The following is a 17932-nucleotide window of genomic DNA, read 5'->3' on the forward strand; positions in this document are numbered from 1 at the left end:
TTAGTGGGATTCTCAAGACAAAGACAAGCAGGGGCTATATAGCAAGAGCCAAGAAAGAGAAGACCTGGCTCCATGTACACCCCAATACAAGCTGAGAAGAGGCAAACTGTTGGGCTGAGAAACTAAACACTTGACCCAACTTTTCCAGCTCCACCCTTTTTGTAGCTATTTTTCCAGGACAGAAGGGAGGGAAGAAGGTATATATACAGTCCACACTGATCAGGGAGGACAGGTGGTGGCCAGAGGAGCCAAAGCAGGTAGACAGGTTCCTAACACCCATACAACTGACAGAGGAGACTAAGTGTCTTGTCTGGGACCACACGTGTCTGTGGAAGCTTATATTCATAGGAGGGGTCACCAGAAGCCTGAAGCTGGGGAAACCCTGTTTCCACCGGCGCAGAGTGGGCGACAGGATTCTTCCTGATATGCATAGACAGAATCCCAGGGAACACACGCCCAGGTATTGTGTACTGAACTGTATTCCCCACAACCGCAAGTCCGTGTGTTGAAGCCCGAGCCTCTAAGGTGACTGCATTTGGAGAAAGGATCTTTAGCGGGTACTTAAGGTTAAATGAGAACATAAGGGTGGGGCCCTAATCCAAGAGGACTAGTGTTCTTAGAAGAACAGGAAGAGCCACAGACCAGGGGCAAACAGAGAAAAAAGGCCAGATGAGGATGCAGTGAGCAGGTGCCACCTGCAAACCAAGGAAAGAGGCCTCAGGAGAAACCAAAACTGCCAACACCTTGTTCTTAGACTTTCAGCCTCCAGAACTGTCAGAAATAAATTTCTGTCATTTAAGCCGCTCAGTCTGTGGTATTCTGTTATAGCAGCCCTAGCATATGAATACACGATGGAACCAGAGTTTCACCGGCCAGCTTTGTTTTTTCATAGCACATGCGGCCTTCTAGCACACTATATAATTTACTTATTATTGCCCATAACCTTCCATCTGAATGTAGCCCCACAAGCCCAGGGGTTTCTGTTGTATTTCCTAAACACTCAGGAGAGTGACTGAGAGGTAGCCTTGCGTTGATATTAGAATTAGCAATTGGGATGGCTCAATTTATGTGTTTACTGATTGAGTGATTAAACAAATGAATAAAAAGTAAAAGAGGCTTGTAGGGACTAGTTGGAACTTCACTAACATGGAAACCTTGCTTCTGACTTAAAAATAGCTTATGTTCAGAAATGTGGTTTCTACATTAGGGATTTGCCCCCTTTTTCCGCCTCTGAGGTAGGTTTCTTCTGAGCACTACAGCTTCCTCGTGTCTCCACGTCACCTCCACAGACAATTCTCATAGGTTATGACAGTTCAAATCTGTGAACTCTGGGAAATGAAGTAGCCACAAGACATTTTACCTGAGCCAAAGATTCCATTAAGTTTCTCACGACTTTGTCCTGGTCTTCTGTCAGGATCCTGTGAAGGGTGGCCCGTCTTTCACTGTCCTTCTTCAGCATAAAGAATCCAGAGTCTTTTTCCTCAGGGGAAGGTGGGGCGCTATGATCTTCAAAATTTTCATCTGGAATGCTGCAATAAATTATACAGCATAAATCACAATTTCCTTTATAAAATGACATACATCCTTCACCCAAGGTAAGTCAGGTCTTTACCCCAAAAAGAGGGTCCGTATTCCTTTTACGTCTTTTTCTCCGCAGGATTTGGGTCTTGTTTTGAAAGAGAAGGGGTCCACTTTTAACTCTGTGTCGGGAGAAACTGAGCCGTACTCACTGCTGCTGCTCGTATCTTCCACCAGGACAGGGACTGGCAAGGATATGCTCCTAAGATATTCTGCTTGTCATGAGAAGGAGGAGAAACACAATCAATGCTTTTAAAAACGTACTCATGCTGAAACATTGACGGAAGGAAAACAATATTATAATAGGTGTCAACTGTCTCGTTTCAAAGATTCCAAAACTTATGCTATGTAAGAGGCTGGTCATGGGATTATGACTACTCTCCATGCTCAATATATGACCCATGCAGTGGGGGTCAGTGAGGAAAGGGCCTCCGGGCTCTACAAGGATTATCTGAGGCATGAAACAGTGGAGGAAGTGTCAGGCTCAGGAGATCCTGGGTTCAGATCCTTTCATTTTTACTGACCACCTGTCAGACTTTTGGAAGGTCATTTACGGGTCACAGTATTCACATCTCTAAAATACAGGACCAGATTCATAATATTTAAACCATGTTCCTTAGAGGTTTAAGGATCCACCTTTAGTATCTTTGATGGGGTGAGTAGGATGCTGTGATTCTAGACACAGGTTTCAACCCTGTTTTACCTAAAACAAATATGCTCTGCCAGTCTTATTTATAGTATTAGCTCTATCTAAGGATTCGTTCAAAAAAGCTTTCTTTGCTAAACACAAATTTCGGAAACCAAAGGACTAGGTGATCTCTTAGGTCTTTCTCAGTTCTTCGATACTATGATTCTTTTATTTTGATGGAGACTGAGTTGAATCAATGGAAGTTGCCTACATATCATCAAATATTGGTTTTAAAGAAAGTAATTTTTGCCAGAAATATCTTTACCAAACAAGTGTCCGAATACCGCAAAAATCCTTTACTAAACAAGGCAGATGTAAAATTGTAAAAAAAGGAAATCAATCCACTGTTGCCTGGAATCCCCCCTTTTAAGTTAATTCCTTTTTTACTGGGCTGAATCAGCAACTGCCCCAGTCTCAAAGACATGGCACGGTCACTTAGCAGTGGAATCCTGACTCTGTTAAATATGACTGCACATCAGTAATTATTAACAGCGAGGAGGTGACTGAGGGTAAGCCATTTTCCAAGGTCACCCTGTCTTCGAGTAAACATAGTTCTAACCCCAACACCCATCCTCTTAATTCTAACTCTATAAAATCTTAGGATTCTGTAACATCGTAAGTGAAGTTAGACTCTAAAGGCAAAACAGAGTCCAAAATACTCTTGAATTACCCTGAGCATGGAGGGTGAAAGGGCACGTGGGATACGTGACAGACTCTAAGAGTTCAGCAGATTTATACTTTCCATCTCATACTCATTCTAAGGCACATGTTCACTGAGAAGACTTACGGGCATAACTGTCAGCTTTGGTTCTCTCTCTCTTGCCAAGTGTGGAGAATTGAGTTCACATAATTTCAATGTGTGTATGTGATGAGAATCTGTTTCCTGCAACAAAAACCTACCCCATGTGGAAGGGATAAAATTATCATGGACTGTGCTTCTGGGTAGGACCCCAGGCTCTTTTGGTATATTTTTTAAAATTCTGTTCTCAGAACCAAATCTGTAACGTAGGCATTGTTACCAACACAGAATGCCAGATGAAACAAATAAATTGCTGCGTTACCTATTTAGAAAGTGGCTCAGTTGGGAACAGAACCAACTTCTGCATAACACCAAAGTCAGTAACCATTTTATGACACCAAAAAAGGCTGGTCAGAAGGCTGCAGAGCACTCCAGGGTCTACCTCATGGAAAATGCAATGACTGCCTTCCAGAGTCTAGGCTGCCTGTGGAGCCAGGCCGAAGAGGAAGGGGCTCTCCTCGAGTTCTCCCTGACTCTCAGAATTCAAGATGGAAAATAGGAGAGGCTATGGCCAAGGAACCCCAATTACTGGGCCTCTACTCTAAGCTGACTGGCTTTGAGGCACTTCAGGAACCTGCAAAATCCAGCCACTGGCCTGGGGAACAACACACATTATGGTCCCGGCACTAATTGAGCAATAACTCATTCAACTTAGGGAAATCCAAAACCATGGTCATTCCTTTATTATTCCTTGAAATAAATTAGTTGACCTTCTTAGAGCAAATTGACCTTCTTAGTTACGATCTGCAAAGGCCAACATTAAAACCAAAACCATAACACAACTACTCCTGAACAACTGAAACTAGAGAGAACATACGACCCCAAAGCTGAGGAAGGTGTGTGGCATGGAAATTTTCCACAAGCAATCCATTAGGTGGCGAACTAGCTTCTAGATAAGGAAACGTGGACTCCCCTCAAATTGAAGATTTCAAAAGTATAATCATCTTGCATTTAGGGAGGAACAACGGGAGCCTCCCTCATGAAACAGAAAGGTGAGGGGTTTCTGAAGGAATGAGCCAGGCTTACGGCTGCACACATGCCTACAACCCAGCAGCCTCCTATGTAAGCAGGGGGTGGGGGGTGAGCCTATGTGATCGGCAATCTCAAGTTTATCATACGATGCACCAAGTTTCAGCTCAATGGAAAATACGAAAACAAACTCACCATTTGATCCAGGTGAAAGCGCTGTAGGAAGAAAAGCAAAGAGCGTCATAAGCACACATTGGGTTTGTTGTTCGACTGAGAAATCGACAAAAAGTGAAGGCTTAACATGGAATCAATGTCCTTTCCAAGCACTCAATCTGCCCATCCTTAACCCATATAAACACCCAAAGTGCCCACAATAGATCATTTATTTTTTCTTTTCTCTCTGAAATGAGTTATGGACATTATTACAAAATGACAATTTATATTTTTATACTGCTGTCTTATTTACAATGGGCAATCTTTCTTTTTTTTTAGGGGGAGCTTACTTATTTAGAAAGATAGTCTCTAAGAGGTGAGAGGTATTTTCTACTGCCTAAAATAAAAAGAACACATTATCTAGATGGCTTGGAAGTTTCACAGCTCTATAATATCCTGATAGCCCATTAGATGTCATTTGAGGTTTCAGCTCTGAAAGGCTGTATTTTACCCCTTTTCCACTTTAATCTTTGTATCCGCAATGCTAGGATACTATACATACTGATACACTAAATACCTCCTTACCAGATGATGAAAGACTATTATGTATGAAGTCCTGGCATTTGTGAAGGTGATTGTGACACAGCTTCCTGACACTGAAACTCAATGCCTGAGAACACTGTACCAATGTTTATACCAATTTCCTATCAATATCTATAAACCTGGTGGCTTACTTCAGGTAAAATCTGCCATCTTAAAAGCTTAGGATTTAGTGACTCTGACCCGTATCCTCTTTAATGCAACCACATACCTGAAAGCTTAGGTTGTGTCCTTTTCTTTTTGCTTGAAACTTTTAAGAACTCATCAGTAAGCAAGTCGTTAGCATAGGTTCTCTTGTCAGGGTCTGGTTCGAAACATTTCAGTATGAATGCCTTGGCCTCTGCTGACATGGACTCCGGGATCTCTGGGTGAACTTTGAACATTCCCACCTAAGACACAGCACAACGTGACTTCTGAGTGACCATCTCATCACATGAGCTCCTGGTTTCATTATTTGGTTCCCTAGCGCAATACAATCCATTGTCATATACATACTACAAACTTGTGGCTTTTCTCAAAGTGAGAGAGGATATTTTTTCTGTAGGTTGTGGAAAGTTTCCAGAGTGCTTTTGTGACTATCAATGACATAGGCCAAGTAATTAGCTTAAGAGAGTAGACAGCACTATGAAGTAATAATTCAATACTTAAAGCTTTCAAACACATCACACACTAGTGTGCAAAAAAAAAATAAATTCTTTTTTTCACATGAGACCACTGTGTTGGTCATAATAGCTACATGCCAGGAATTGTACTTGGCTTTTTCCATTTATGAATCTCATTGAATCCTCCCAACAACCCAATAGACTAAATACACCAATGAGGAAAATGAAGCTTGATGGGTGAGGCTACATGGTTATGAAAAGGCAGATCTGGGATTCGAAACTTAATTTGTTTGGCTTAAAGCCAGTGTTCTTTCCCCTATGCCATGATTTGTGAATATTTCCCTGTCTCAAAACACCGACATTAAAAGAGATATTTTAAAATACTTTAAAATTAAACAGAATTTGTATAACAATTAGAATTTTCTCCCTATTGCTGCCATTCTGAAATTTTTTTCCAATAATGTTTTCATGTATTTAGTACAGAGAAATTTTTCTAAGGAAAATATTTTTGTTTTATAGTTTATATAAATGTACTACTATATAGATAACATATAATCATTTATAATAATTATGTAGCCTTTACTATGTGTCAGACACATATTATTTCACACACTCCTCATGAAAACCTTTATTAGTTAGGTACTTTTTATACCCACTTTAGAGTTGAAGAAACTGAGCACAAGAAGGTGAAGTAATTTGCCTAAAGTCATCAAATAACTTGACTATGTTAGAGCCAGGATTCAAACATCAGCGCCAGAGTCTATGCTATCTCATCTAAAACATATATTTTAATAATCCCTGCACTGATTGGTAAAACAGCAGCATTTCAGAGTAGAGTCCTAGACACTGGTGAAAACTTGAAAGATTAACCGAGAAGAGAAAAATGTTCATTCATTTAAAAAAAGGCAGCTCTCATGGCTCGTAAGGTTTGGTTACACTATTCATTTTGGTATCAGCAGTATCCCATCAGATCATCTTTAAGCTTAAAGTAAACCAAGCTTTGTACAAAAGCAGAAGGTATGTAACACAACCCCTCAGGAGGGGCTATTCACAAATAGAATAAGTGTTACAAACATGTCAGTGGCAGGGAAAGAAATAAATTATTATCAAAAGTCCTCTGCTAGCAGACATGTGAGCTTTCCTTTTCAGGAAACAAGTTCTCAGTTTAAACTTCCCTCTGGGATGGCGGTGTGGCCCGTGAGGAGAGCAGGGACTCAGCCACAGGTCATTGCTTTGCCCAGTCCCTGGATTCTGAAGCTGTGCCCCTGGGCTCTCTCAGCCCTATTTCCGTATCAGGTGCTCCCCATTTTGGGAGGTGGGGCTACTTGCCACTCCCAAGAGTTACTAATGGGCAAATTCACAGGCTAGAAGAATAGGTATATGAGAATAAGATTGATACACTTAAATAGCAATCATTGACTTTGTTATTTTAAATGGAGCCTTCAAATTCTTATGATAGAGAAGTAAAGGAAAATATTGCTTTGATTTAATAGTTAAATGGATAAAAAAATGTTCTTATAGCTCCCTCTGTGGAAGATTTTCAGACTGTGTTTCCCAAAGAGCTTAAATCATCTTCCACAGACTGGTGTGCTATTTACATTGCAGTGTGAAAAGGTGGTGAAAGGAAGTTACACCGAATTTCACTTTAGAGCAGAGAAAAGTGAGGGCAGAGAGAGATCCTCAGTGCGAGACATACACACTGACTGAGGGGAGTGAATCTTCTTGAACTTATTAATATGTCCTGAGATGGTGTTTACTTAGGCTCCTGTCCTGTGGCCTAAAAACACATGACATACACCCATAGAATATCCAGTAGCTTTATCCATTGCTTTTCAAGACATTTGAAATGTGACCTTGAACATAGCTGCTTGTGGTTCTCCCAGTTCATAAAAGGGTGGCTTTCCAGTGGCCATTTCGATGATCGTGCAGCCCAAAGACCAAATGTCTGCTGCTTTCCCGTAGCCTCTTGGGCCTTTATCTATTATTTCTGGTGCCATATACTGAAGGGTACCTGGAAATAATTCAAACACAGTCCCACTTTAAAAAGAGGAAACAGACGAATATCACATAACAGTTTCAATTTTCTCTACATAAGTAAGACAATTTTGAAAGCATGATTCAGGTCTGAATATGTCATCTTTTGAGTTCCAGTTTTCTCTGCTGTTAATGAAAGAGAAAATAGCAGTTTTTATAATGGATTTTATTGGTGATATAAAAGTAGTTTACCAATATTATCTGGTTTTGAATAGATATTTTCTCATTTCTTAGATAGTATAATTAAGGCATTATTTCATTGGGACCTTTTAGAAACGTCTAACAATTAGTCATCTGAGAACAGAGAGAATACATCAACACAATCAGTTTTTCAAGCACACGAAGACTCCTATCATCAGATAACATTTCGAAGAACACTAATGTGTTCTAATCTTTTCCAAGAAAAGTCTAGGTCATTCATCCATTTCCGTAGATTTATATTTCTCAATTCCTGATTTGAATGTTCAATTCTTCTTTTTCATTAGTTCTAAATCATGAAAGCATGAAGACTCTGAAAGCCATTGTTAAAAAGAATTTAAATCATGTTTGCTGTACGTTAGTCTGTAATCAAATATATATGGCTTCTGCTATGTGCCTGTGGTCCATGAAATAACAGGATTAACAGGTCACAGAGAGGCCATTAACCACCAGTACAGACAAATCACCAGACAGAGTGATGAAGAAGAAAATGAAAAATGAGGCTATATAAAGGGTTGTGTGGAATCAGATTTGAGGAATGTGGTAAGATGGAAAGAGAATTCAATGGGGGAGCCAAGATCTTCTCATTCTAGTTCTGGTCTAGTATATCCCATATAAACACTCAACTGCAGTTGTCTCATGGGCGGACACAAATAAGAGGCTGGATTTGCACTTGTCACACTCCCTTAAGAGATTCCCCAAAGACTAGCAATGAGAACAGACTGCGAACAGGAACACATTATTACCACATCTCCTGCTTCTGATAAACTCATACGAATGATACAATCAGCAAGCAGGAACCCATCCAAGATGCCATCTTGAATTATTCAAATCCCGAGGCATGTGCCAAAAGAGCTACTTCAGTATTTTCTGATTTATCACCACTGACAGACATTTTGATAAATACAGACAACACCTTTATTGAATGCCTTGTGCATGATTTGTAGGTGAAAACTGCTATGCAAAACTCCTAAGTTTTTCCTATGAAACCCATTGTCATGGGCTAGAAACTGGCTGCTGCTCATACAAATAAATACAAGTATATAATGTTTGTCACATATTGTCCTCTGGCCAGGTTTATCCTCTAAACCTCATCATCACGTATCAGTTGCCCATGTCCATCTTCACTTTGACTGCACATGTCTGTTTTCAGCTTAAATCAGCAACATTATTGGAAAGAAGCATTTCAACTGGATAAGGATAAGATAACTACACTCCGCAAACCACCCACCCTGCTAAGATTTCTCTTCATTTATTGCTGCCCCTAAAGTGATCTTTTTTTTTATGATGTAAATAACATCAAGTGGTCTTTAGGAAAGTATGTGTTGAAGTCTACTGCTTCTTTTGTTGCGTCTGGGTCTAAAATAGAATTAATGAGAGAATTTGAGTTGTTCTAATATCTAAGGAGAAATCACAACTGATCAACGATATAGTGAATTTTAAAAATTATGCAATGTTTTTATTCATCAGATAACATTTCGAAGAACACTATCTGTCAATTGTGTTTAATTATCCCCCACTGAGCAAGTGCCAAAAAAACGGGTTTAGTCATGTGTTCATATCTGCTCATTTTACTCCAGAAACACATGCCACACAATATTTTATATAAAGAGATTTACGGAGCTGGCTAATGAAGTTGCAAGCCAATCTGAACATTAGCCTAAGGAAACAAGTGAGAGAATTAACTCTAAAACCCATACCTCATATATCTGTATTCCAAAGTTTAAGAAAATTACTTTAATCTATTTTAGAATTTCTTTGCCACTGTAACCACCTAGGGAGCCACTACAACTTAGTAGCTAAAAGCTTAAACTTTGACATAGCACTTCATCCATTCATTCACTCAGCAGAATTATACTGAGGGCCTACTATGGGCCAGGCTCTGTTCCAGGCATTTAGAATATAGCTGTAGAGTAAATAGGCAGAAATGCCTGGGCTCATGGAGCTTACATTTTTGCAGTGGGAGACAGACAATAAACTATAGCATAGTAAACAAGTAAATTATGTAGTTTGTTAGAAAGTGGTGTGTTATGACAAAAAAAGTGAAAAATAGGGAAAGGGGAGCAGGAGTGGCTAGGGAGGGCTGCCATGTAAATAGGGAGGGCTTCACTGAGGTGACATCTGAGTTAAGACTTGAAGAAGGTGAGGGACTTAGCCATGCAGATAGCTGGAAGAAGAGTGCTACTAGCAGAAGGAAAAGCATGTGCAAAGGTCCTGCAGCAAAATGAAGGAAATGTAGGAAGGCCTATGTTTCTGGCACAGAGTGAGCAAGGTGGGTTGGAGTAGAAAATGAGGTCTAAAAGGTAATGGACTCCAAATCAGGTCAGAGCCTTGTCCACCATTGCCAGGATTTTGGCATTTGCTTGCTCTGAAAGAAGTAGAAAGCCACTGCGGTCTGAGTGATAGGGCTTAATTTATGTTTTAAAAGGGTCACTTTGGCTGTGGTATTGAGAATAGACAGAAGGGGTGGGGGCCAAGAGAGGAAGCAGGGAGAACAGGCTACTGAGGTAATGCAAGTACGAAACGGGGTGGTCGCAATGGAGGCAGTGAGGAAGTGGTCTAATTTTGGACACATTTTGAAGGTAGAGCCAAAGGTTCCCCTGATGGATTGGGTTGGAGTGTGAGAAAAGAGAGGTGTCCTGGATAATTCTATGTTTGGAATGAACTTCTACTGAGATGGGGAGAAGTATGGGTGGAACAGGTCTGGGAAGAAGTTAATAATTCCACTTGGCATGCTAAGTCTATTTTGAATCATAACTCTATTTATTACTTACTAGCTTGGTGACATTGGGAGAGTTATTTAACCTCTTTGAACCTTCATTTCCTCACCATAAACTGGGATGATACCTAAGGACTAGGGTTGATGTATGAATTTCAATAAAATAACACATATAAAACACTTAACACAGTCGGGTATGCAGTCAGCACTCCATAAGTGGTAGTCGCTGCTGCCTTCCCTCTCACCACATCACCAAGAGGGGAAACAGGTCAACATCTTTCAGCTCAGTTGATCAGAGGTTGACCAAGCCACTCTGACTTGGCTAGCTCCGAGTTAGTGCTGTGAAGTCTATGATGGTGAGCGCATAAAGAATAAAGGGCGGTACCCCCCAGGCCCTCATGATCAGCACTGGAGACAGACCTCCGCACATCAGTCACACGTGTCACTCTCCCTTACGGCCACTGCAAGAAGTACAAGCAAAAGCTCTGGGATGACTGATTTCTTATAACTCCTTCAGGAATTAAAAAAAAAAAAATGTTTTCAAGATTAGCATAAGATATAAAATTAACATCTTGTCCAAATACAGTGTATGAAAGTAGGGATTTTCCTTTCAGAAGTTACTGAGTCTTGGAAGCACCTAAAATGCCTCTTGCCGTTGGCCATAAGAAAAGGTGACATACTGCCATTTGCCACAACATGGATGGATCTTGAGATTATTGGGCTAAGCGAAGTAAGTTAGACATAGAAAGTGGAGAACCATATCACTTCACTCATATGTGAAATGCAAAACTGAAAGCAGCAAACAAACAAAACAAACAAATGATGAAACAAAAACTCAAAGACCAAGACAACAGTTTAGTGCTTACCAGCAGGTAAGGGGAGAGGGAGGATAGTAGAAGAGGGTAAATGGGGTCAAATATATGGTGATGGAAGGAGAACTGACTCTGGGTGGTGAAAGAACACTGAAATATACAGATGATGTATTACAGAAATGTACACTTGAAAGCTATATAATTTTACTAATCAATATCACTGTAATAAATTTAATTAAAAAATAAATAAAAATTAAAATAAATTAAAAAAAATAAAATGCCTCTTGCCAAATTAAGACAGTATGAAAAAAGAAACGTAAAGACATTTAAAGCTACTAACAAGCTGGAATTTGTTTTTGTTCCAAAAAAGCACATTCTAAATGTGTTTAGTTCTTTGCCCTGAAATGCTCATTGCTGTCAGCGTAGGAACTAGGCCAGAGATGTTGCTGATGGAATGTTCTGATGAAAAACTTAAGGAATTTCTCTCTCCTCTTTCCCCCCTCCCAAGCTTCCAGAACAGATACTTCAGCAAAGTGGAGAGAAAGACTGACTGAAGCAAGAAGGACAAAGCAAAGAGCAAAGGGTAAATAAAAACATCTGAGTTCTATCACTTATAAACTGTTGTGACCTCTGGCTGGGATGTCCCTTTTCTTTCTCAATTTCCTCAACTGCAAAATGGAGGTCCTACCCCCTACCTCACAGAACTCAGAAATGGGGACATCTGGCCATTTTATTTTGTAGTAGACAAAAATTATTAATTCTTTTTTTTCCCCTAAATCTCTCTCTCTCTAATAATAATAATAACAACAACAACAACAACAACAATACTTCATGAGAAAGAGGAGAATGGAGTGATAAGAACTTGGAATGGAGAACAGGGTTGAAGTTCCAGACGCCCTTTTGATATCTGTTGGACAGTCAATTAATCTCTCTGAGCCTCAGTTTCCTCTCGGATGCCATTACCTTTTTGTAAATCCCTTTGTCTCCACCCTTCCAGGACTTTGCTCTAGAGAGAGCTCAGTGGCTGCATTACCTAATTTCTTAGGAAAGCTCTCTCCTCGCCCCACTTCTGAATTGATGAGTCACTTCCTCTTTCCCAGTTGAAATCCTCCAGTTATTTATGTTGTGAATAGAGGAATACACCACAGGGAGTAAACAGATTAGGAAAGCAGGAACTCATGGTCCAAATGGGAAGTGATTAAGGTATGAGTAAGAATCACAGAGAAGTTGGGCTAAAAGAAATGTTAAAAAACAAATCTTGTCAGGGTTATAGTGCTTGTAGGCCAAGGAGAAGAGAAGGAATGACATGAAAAGAACAACAAATAACAAACTGAGAGTTAAAAAACACACAAAAAACTCCAGTGTCATTAACCAGGGGACTGAACAAGTCATAAATACAAGATAAGAAAAGGGCCAGATCAAATTCCGCTTAACATTTTTCAGGGAGCATCAAGATATCAACATTAATGTTTGTGAGAAAAAAACTAAATTGATCTCTCACATTATGCTCAAACACAACAATTATTTCTTCAACTACGTAAGCTCTGCATCATCATTGCAAACACATACCAGTAAAAGTTTCAGTACAGGGGTTTATGCCAGCCAGCCTCTTTGATGTCCCGAAGTCAGAGATCTTGAGAACACCACTATAGGTATTAATCAACACATTGTCACCCTAGAGAACAGAGGACTTTAATCAAAAATGTTATCTTACTTCCAATACTGTTTGTTGTTAGCTGGCAAGTCCAATAAGAAAAGGTGTCCTTCGAGCAAACAAGCACACTAATTCTGTACTCATCATTGATACTTAATCTCAAAAGTGAATTCTTAACATCATTTTTGTTGATATGTTATCAGTTGTTCACACTATGCTACTCGGGTCACAAGGTCAAACATTGTTCCTAGTCAGAGTTTGCTGTGGTTCACAGACACCATGTTTCCCCAAAAATAAAACCTAGCCGGACAATCAGCAATAATGCACCTTTTGGAGCAAAAATTAATATAAGACCAGGTCTTATTTTACTGTAATGTAAGACCGGGTATAATATAATATAATATAATGTAATATAATACCAAGTCTTATATTAATTTTTGCTCCAAAAGACGCATTTGAGCTGATTGTCCCTCTAGGTCTTATTTTCGGGGAAACACAGTAGTACGGGCCGTCTGTATATGGTACATGCATGTTAAGTTCAATTATGATACTCATAATTTCCTGGTCACTTTACTTCCTTTTCTACGTTGTTTAACTTCTTTTCCTGGAATATTTAGGGATATCACAAATAAATGGGTATTTGGATTACTTTTAGGACAGTAATATAAAGTATGTCAGAAATTATTAGTTCTGAATTTTCTCTTTTTAAAGAGAATCGAATAAGTTATCTAATTTTAGTTCAATCCCTGAATATATTATTGTGAGAAGAGGGGATTTTACTTTTTTTCCTTCCAACCATTCATCCATTGATTCAATAAATATTTACTGAGGAGCTACTATGGGCAAGTATGGAAAGATTAACCAGTCAGGAAGCGCCCCAGGAGCAGGGGCTGTACCCTGTTCCCCTTGGCTCTGCTGTGCCACCACCTACAGGGAGAACCTAACAGGACCAGGCATGCAGGGGAAGCTCAGTCTTTGTTGGTTGAACCTGGTTAAGGAGTTTATTCTTTGAGTAGAAGAGATAAGACATGAATATCAGTAACTGATTCAGGGCACAGAACCCTCTTGTATTTCTGCTATTTCAAAGACTTATTTATTCGCCATTCTAAATTAATACCCATAACACAACATGGCTTTTACAAATAAAACAATTACCCACCAAGAACTTATGAGAAGCAATTGTGGTTCATCCTACCTTTATATCCCGGTGAACTATCTGATTGTCGTGGAGGTATTTTAATCCTTCGAGTATTTGCTTTGTATAAAATCCAATTGTTTGCTCATTGTCTTTCAATGGGCCCCACTTGGAACGAAGGAGAGCAGAAAGACTTCCTATAAAGTAGGGAAAAACAGCGGATAAAATCTTACCCGAATGAGCTCTTTAAAGTACATTAATAATGTAACACTAATTTAAGCTAATATTTATTGGTTAGTCACAGTGGCCCAGGAATTATACTCTAGACACTTGGGCTCAAATGTGATTAGGCATGTATCCCTGCTCTGAAGATGCTCATTACCAAATAGTAAATAGTAAAACGCCACTCATTCGCTAACCTTAATCCAAGTCACAGTGACTGATATTAAAATGGTTCAGATATTTACTTATTTTGTCCTAATAAACTGCAAGGAATGTCACATGTCTAATGTTTCTTTAAACATAGACAAATTAAAACCTATAAACGTGTAAATCCCATTCAGTTTTACTTCTCTTCAAGGCCCTAGGAATTTATACTTTTTAAAGAAAAAAAAAACATCTCTTACCTCCTGGAACCTGCTCCATGAAGATTTTTATGAAACCATTCTCACTGAAAGAACCCAGATACTGGACAATATTTTTGTGCTTCAGATGCTTATGCAATGCTATTTCTTCATGTAGGGGCTGGGAGTATCTAAAAGACATGCAAATGTCGATGAGCTAATTATGTAGCCAGATTTTAGCACACAAATTTACACAATACAAATGGAAAATGTCAGCCAAATATATGCCCATGTATAACATCAAATATGACCATCGAAGGCCTTTATTTCTAATAACATAAATTTTGTGAAGTTGGAGCCACGGTAGGGGTTGAGGGAAAATGTGTTGGGCCTTTCATATATTAGGTTGGTGCAAAAGTAATTGCTGTTTAAAAGGTTAAAAATCATTGCAAAAACCGCAATTACTTTTGTACCAACCTAACAGATTAATTCATTTCTAAACCTTTTGTATAGATTAATTCATTTCTTACAACAACCCCCATGAGAAGGTACTATTAAGGTGACCATTTTACAGATGAGGAAATTGATTCACAGAGAGGATGCCTAACCTGCCTAAGATCTCAAAGCTAGCAAGTGACAGCGCTAAGATTTCTACCCAGGAAAAACTGGAGTTATCCACACAGCTCACTGCCCACATTAATACGACTTTGGCCTCATAACTTTATTATGGCCTCATAATATAACTTTACTATTCCAGGAGACTCTTGCCCAGGAAAACAAAAATTGTAAATAACTTTCATGCTCATTCCAGAACTGACTAAAAGGCCCATGCATCAAGTTTTCAATGGAAAATATAAAACCATTTATATCCCAAGTTTCCTTGAGCCCCTTGCCTCAAAATCCTCACATTATTTTTGTCCACTGATTCTATCGGGCTTTTTTTTTTTTTTTGAAACTTACTACCAACCAAGACTCCACACTGAAAGACCAGCTTTAAGTCAGACTTCAAAATCACATATAGGGTATATGCTGCTTTATCAAATTATAAAATGAAAGTATTTTATATTTCTGGAACAGACAGAACAATACTTTTGATGATTATTTGAAGTACTATAAAACGTAGACTCTTAACAATCCTGAACCCATTGCAGCTCTAGTATAATTATTGTATAACTAACTATGGTAGGGTGTCAGCAATGATAAACAGAGTATCAAAACGATTGCCTACTTTTTTTTCTGCCATACAATGAAGGCTACAGGTGTGAAAGGCACACCTAAGACATTAAATATAAATCTGATGCCTCATAACTTGCTTCAGTCCAATGTACAAGAAATGCTCAGCTTTTACAATGGCAAATCTATATAAACAGAATGGATTTTTTGAATGCCAAAACAAATACTAGAACTGATTAGTAAGGAATAATACTATTTTCATGAAGCTTTTCGGGATAAGCTATAAGCTAAAGTAATTATCAGAATATAAACATCCAAATTTATTTAAGGTAAAGAAACCTTTATAATCTGTGAAGTATTACTCAGAAAGCTGCCAATAACAAAAAAATTGACTTGTATATTAGATCTTTTACTCATTTTATCTTTCTTTAGAATTTCTCTAGGGACTATAAAGGCAGGTAGGTATTAAACTGAATCCTTTAATGGGATATCAATTAAGGACAACATCATCATTTTGATAATTGCTTGAATGAGATAACACAAGAAATAACCAGTATACAGTGTTACCAATATGATACTTAGGTAATGGCTGTCAACTATCAAGACATTTGCAAGTTATTGTTTCCATGGGGTTTAAAACACGTTATTAATACTAGTTAATGAGACTGCTCTTAATATGCATGAGATAAATTAGTGGCAAATATTGGGCCTATTGTTAAGATTTAGGAGATCAAGACGACTAAAGCACCTTAAGCAAATGACTAACTCAGTTTATGATGAACCTAAGGGCTCCCACCTCCTGACCCTCTGTTGAAAATCAATCACAAATGTTTAAATGTAAGATCCTGGAGAAGCAAATATACGTCCGTTCCACCCCCTCCACCCTACCCCCCACCCCCCCACACACATTATTTAACCAAAAGATAGCGCAAAAGTTACAATAATAGTCAGGATTCATTCTAGCTAATAATAAGAACTCTTCTCTAATATGGAAATGATGGGTAACACTCAGCAATTCTCATTAAGTGTAAGTGAAAGCATGAGTGACACGCACAGAATAAGCATGAAATTATCATTTGTTTAGGTCAAGAAGCTCTGCTTGTCTATCGGAACTATAAGGAAATACTATTTTTTCTTAACTAACTGTAACAATGGAAGGAAGAAATGGCATAGATAGTCAGAGATGCTTATATACTCGTGTATGTATCTATATTTGTATATATCCAGCTTTGAAATCATTAACCTACCATTGCCTCCAGAGCCCCTCCTCTGAGTCAAATTCCCACTACAACCATCTAAACCACTATTTTCCGCTTTGGCTGGACATTTGGGAAGGCTTTTCAAAACTATCATATTCCCATCCCAGAATTTTGGGGGGTGCAATCTGAGCACTAGTATTTTTAAAAGTTCCTCAGATGGCTCTAGTATCCAGCTGGATGGAGAATAACTGATCTAAACAAGTAGTTCAGGGGTTTGAAGAATGTCAGAGGGGAAGCCAACCTGAGGTTAAGAATTACTTGGGCTAGATTATAACAGTACACTTGAAATCCACTACCTCTGCCTTACAACTCTAACAAAGTGTTTATAGAGTGTGAAGGAAACACAGAAGACACTGTTTCGGTTGCTGTGATCCTTTATTACAGATGGCAGTGCTTAGTGTATGCTGCATTATGTATTATTCACACCCATCCCAGTACCTTAGTAATTATTCTAGCTGCTGTCTTTTTAAATGCAACATCGAAACCTCTCCAGGGCACATAGATGGAAATACCCTTGTGTGTTGTATCTCCCAATAACATGATTGATTTCATTGTAAGCTTCTTTTATAGGGAACAGGAAAATGCCCTGTGCCACCTGTTCAAGAGAAGGGCCTGTCATGCACATGCTTTCAAACAACCCACATGATGCCAAATGCATGACCTTTGTTACTATTGGTGGGCTTTGCATGTGCATAGTGGTGGTTGAATCAACTTACGCTACAAAGCTGATTTTAAAAGTGGTTTTCTCTAAGTACCTTCTTATATTCATCTGGTGGTGGGAGAGGATGGGTTGCTGAAGATTAGTGAGTTTGCTACAGCAATTTGATAGTGATGACCCTTTAACTTTTATATTGTTTCAAAATCTACTCTATGTACATATTACTTAAGAATAATTAACAATTATTCTTATGTACACATCACTTAAGAATAATTAATAATAATTACTTAGGAAAAATTAATAAAAATTTTAATATGACACATTTGTATATATTAATC

At 38.7% G+C, this 17932-nt stretch overlaps 1 protein-coding gene across 4 annotated transcripts in view; it reads right to left on the reverse strand.

The window, feature by feature from the left end:
• MAP3K5 (mitogen-activated protein kinase kinase kinase 5) overlaps nt 1-17932 on the reverse strand; it is a 180894-nt gene that overhangs the window by 24544 nt on the left and 138418 nt on the right. For all 4 annotated transcript variants that reach the window (XM_019732726.2, XM_074333624.1, XM_019732727.2 and 1 more), the window contains 8 exons: nt 14568-14695; nt 14002-14138; nt 12722-12827; nt 7243-7400; nt 4999-5176; nt 4230-4250; nt 1613-1790; nt 1361-1529 (listed from right to left, as the gene is read on the reverse strand). In XM_019732726.2, the coding sequence (XP_019588285.1) occupies nt 1361-1529; nt 1613-1790; nt 4230-4250; nt 4999-5176; nt 7243-7400; nt 12722-12827; nt 14002-14138; nt 14568-14695 (1075 nt within the window). The remainder of the gene's footprint in view (nt 1-1360; nt 1530-1612; nt 1791-4229; nt 4251-4998; nt 5177-7242; nt 7401-12721; nt 12828-14001; nt 14139-14567; nt 14696-17932) is intronic.

This window comes from Rhinolophus sinicus, linkage group LG05 (assembly GCF_036562045.2).
Source record: "Rhinolophus sinicus isolate RSC01 linkage group LG05, ASM3656204v1, whole genome shotgun sequence".
NCBI lineage: Eukaryota > Metazoa > Chordata > Mammalia > Chiroptera > Rhinolophidae > Rhinolophus > Rhinolophus sinicus.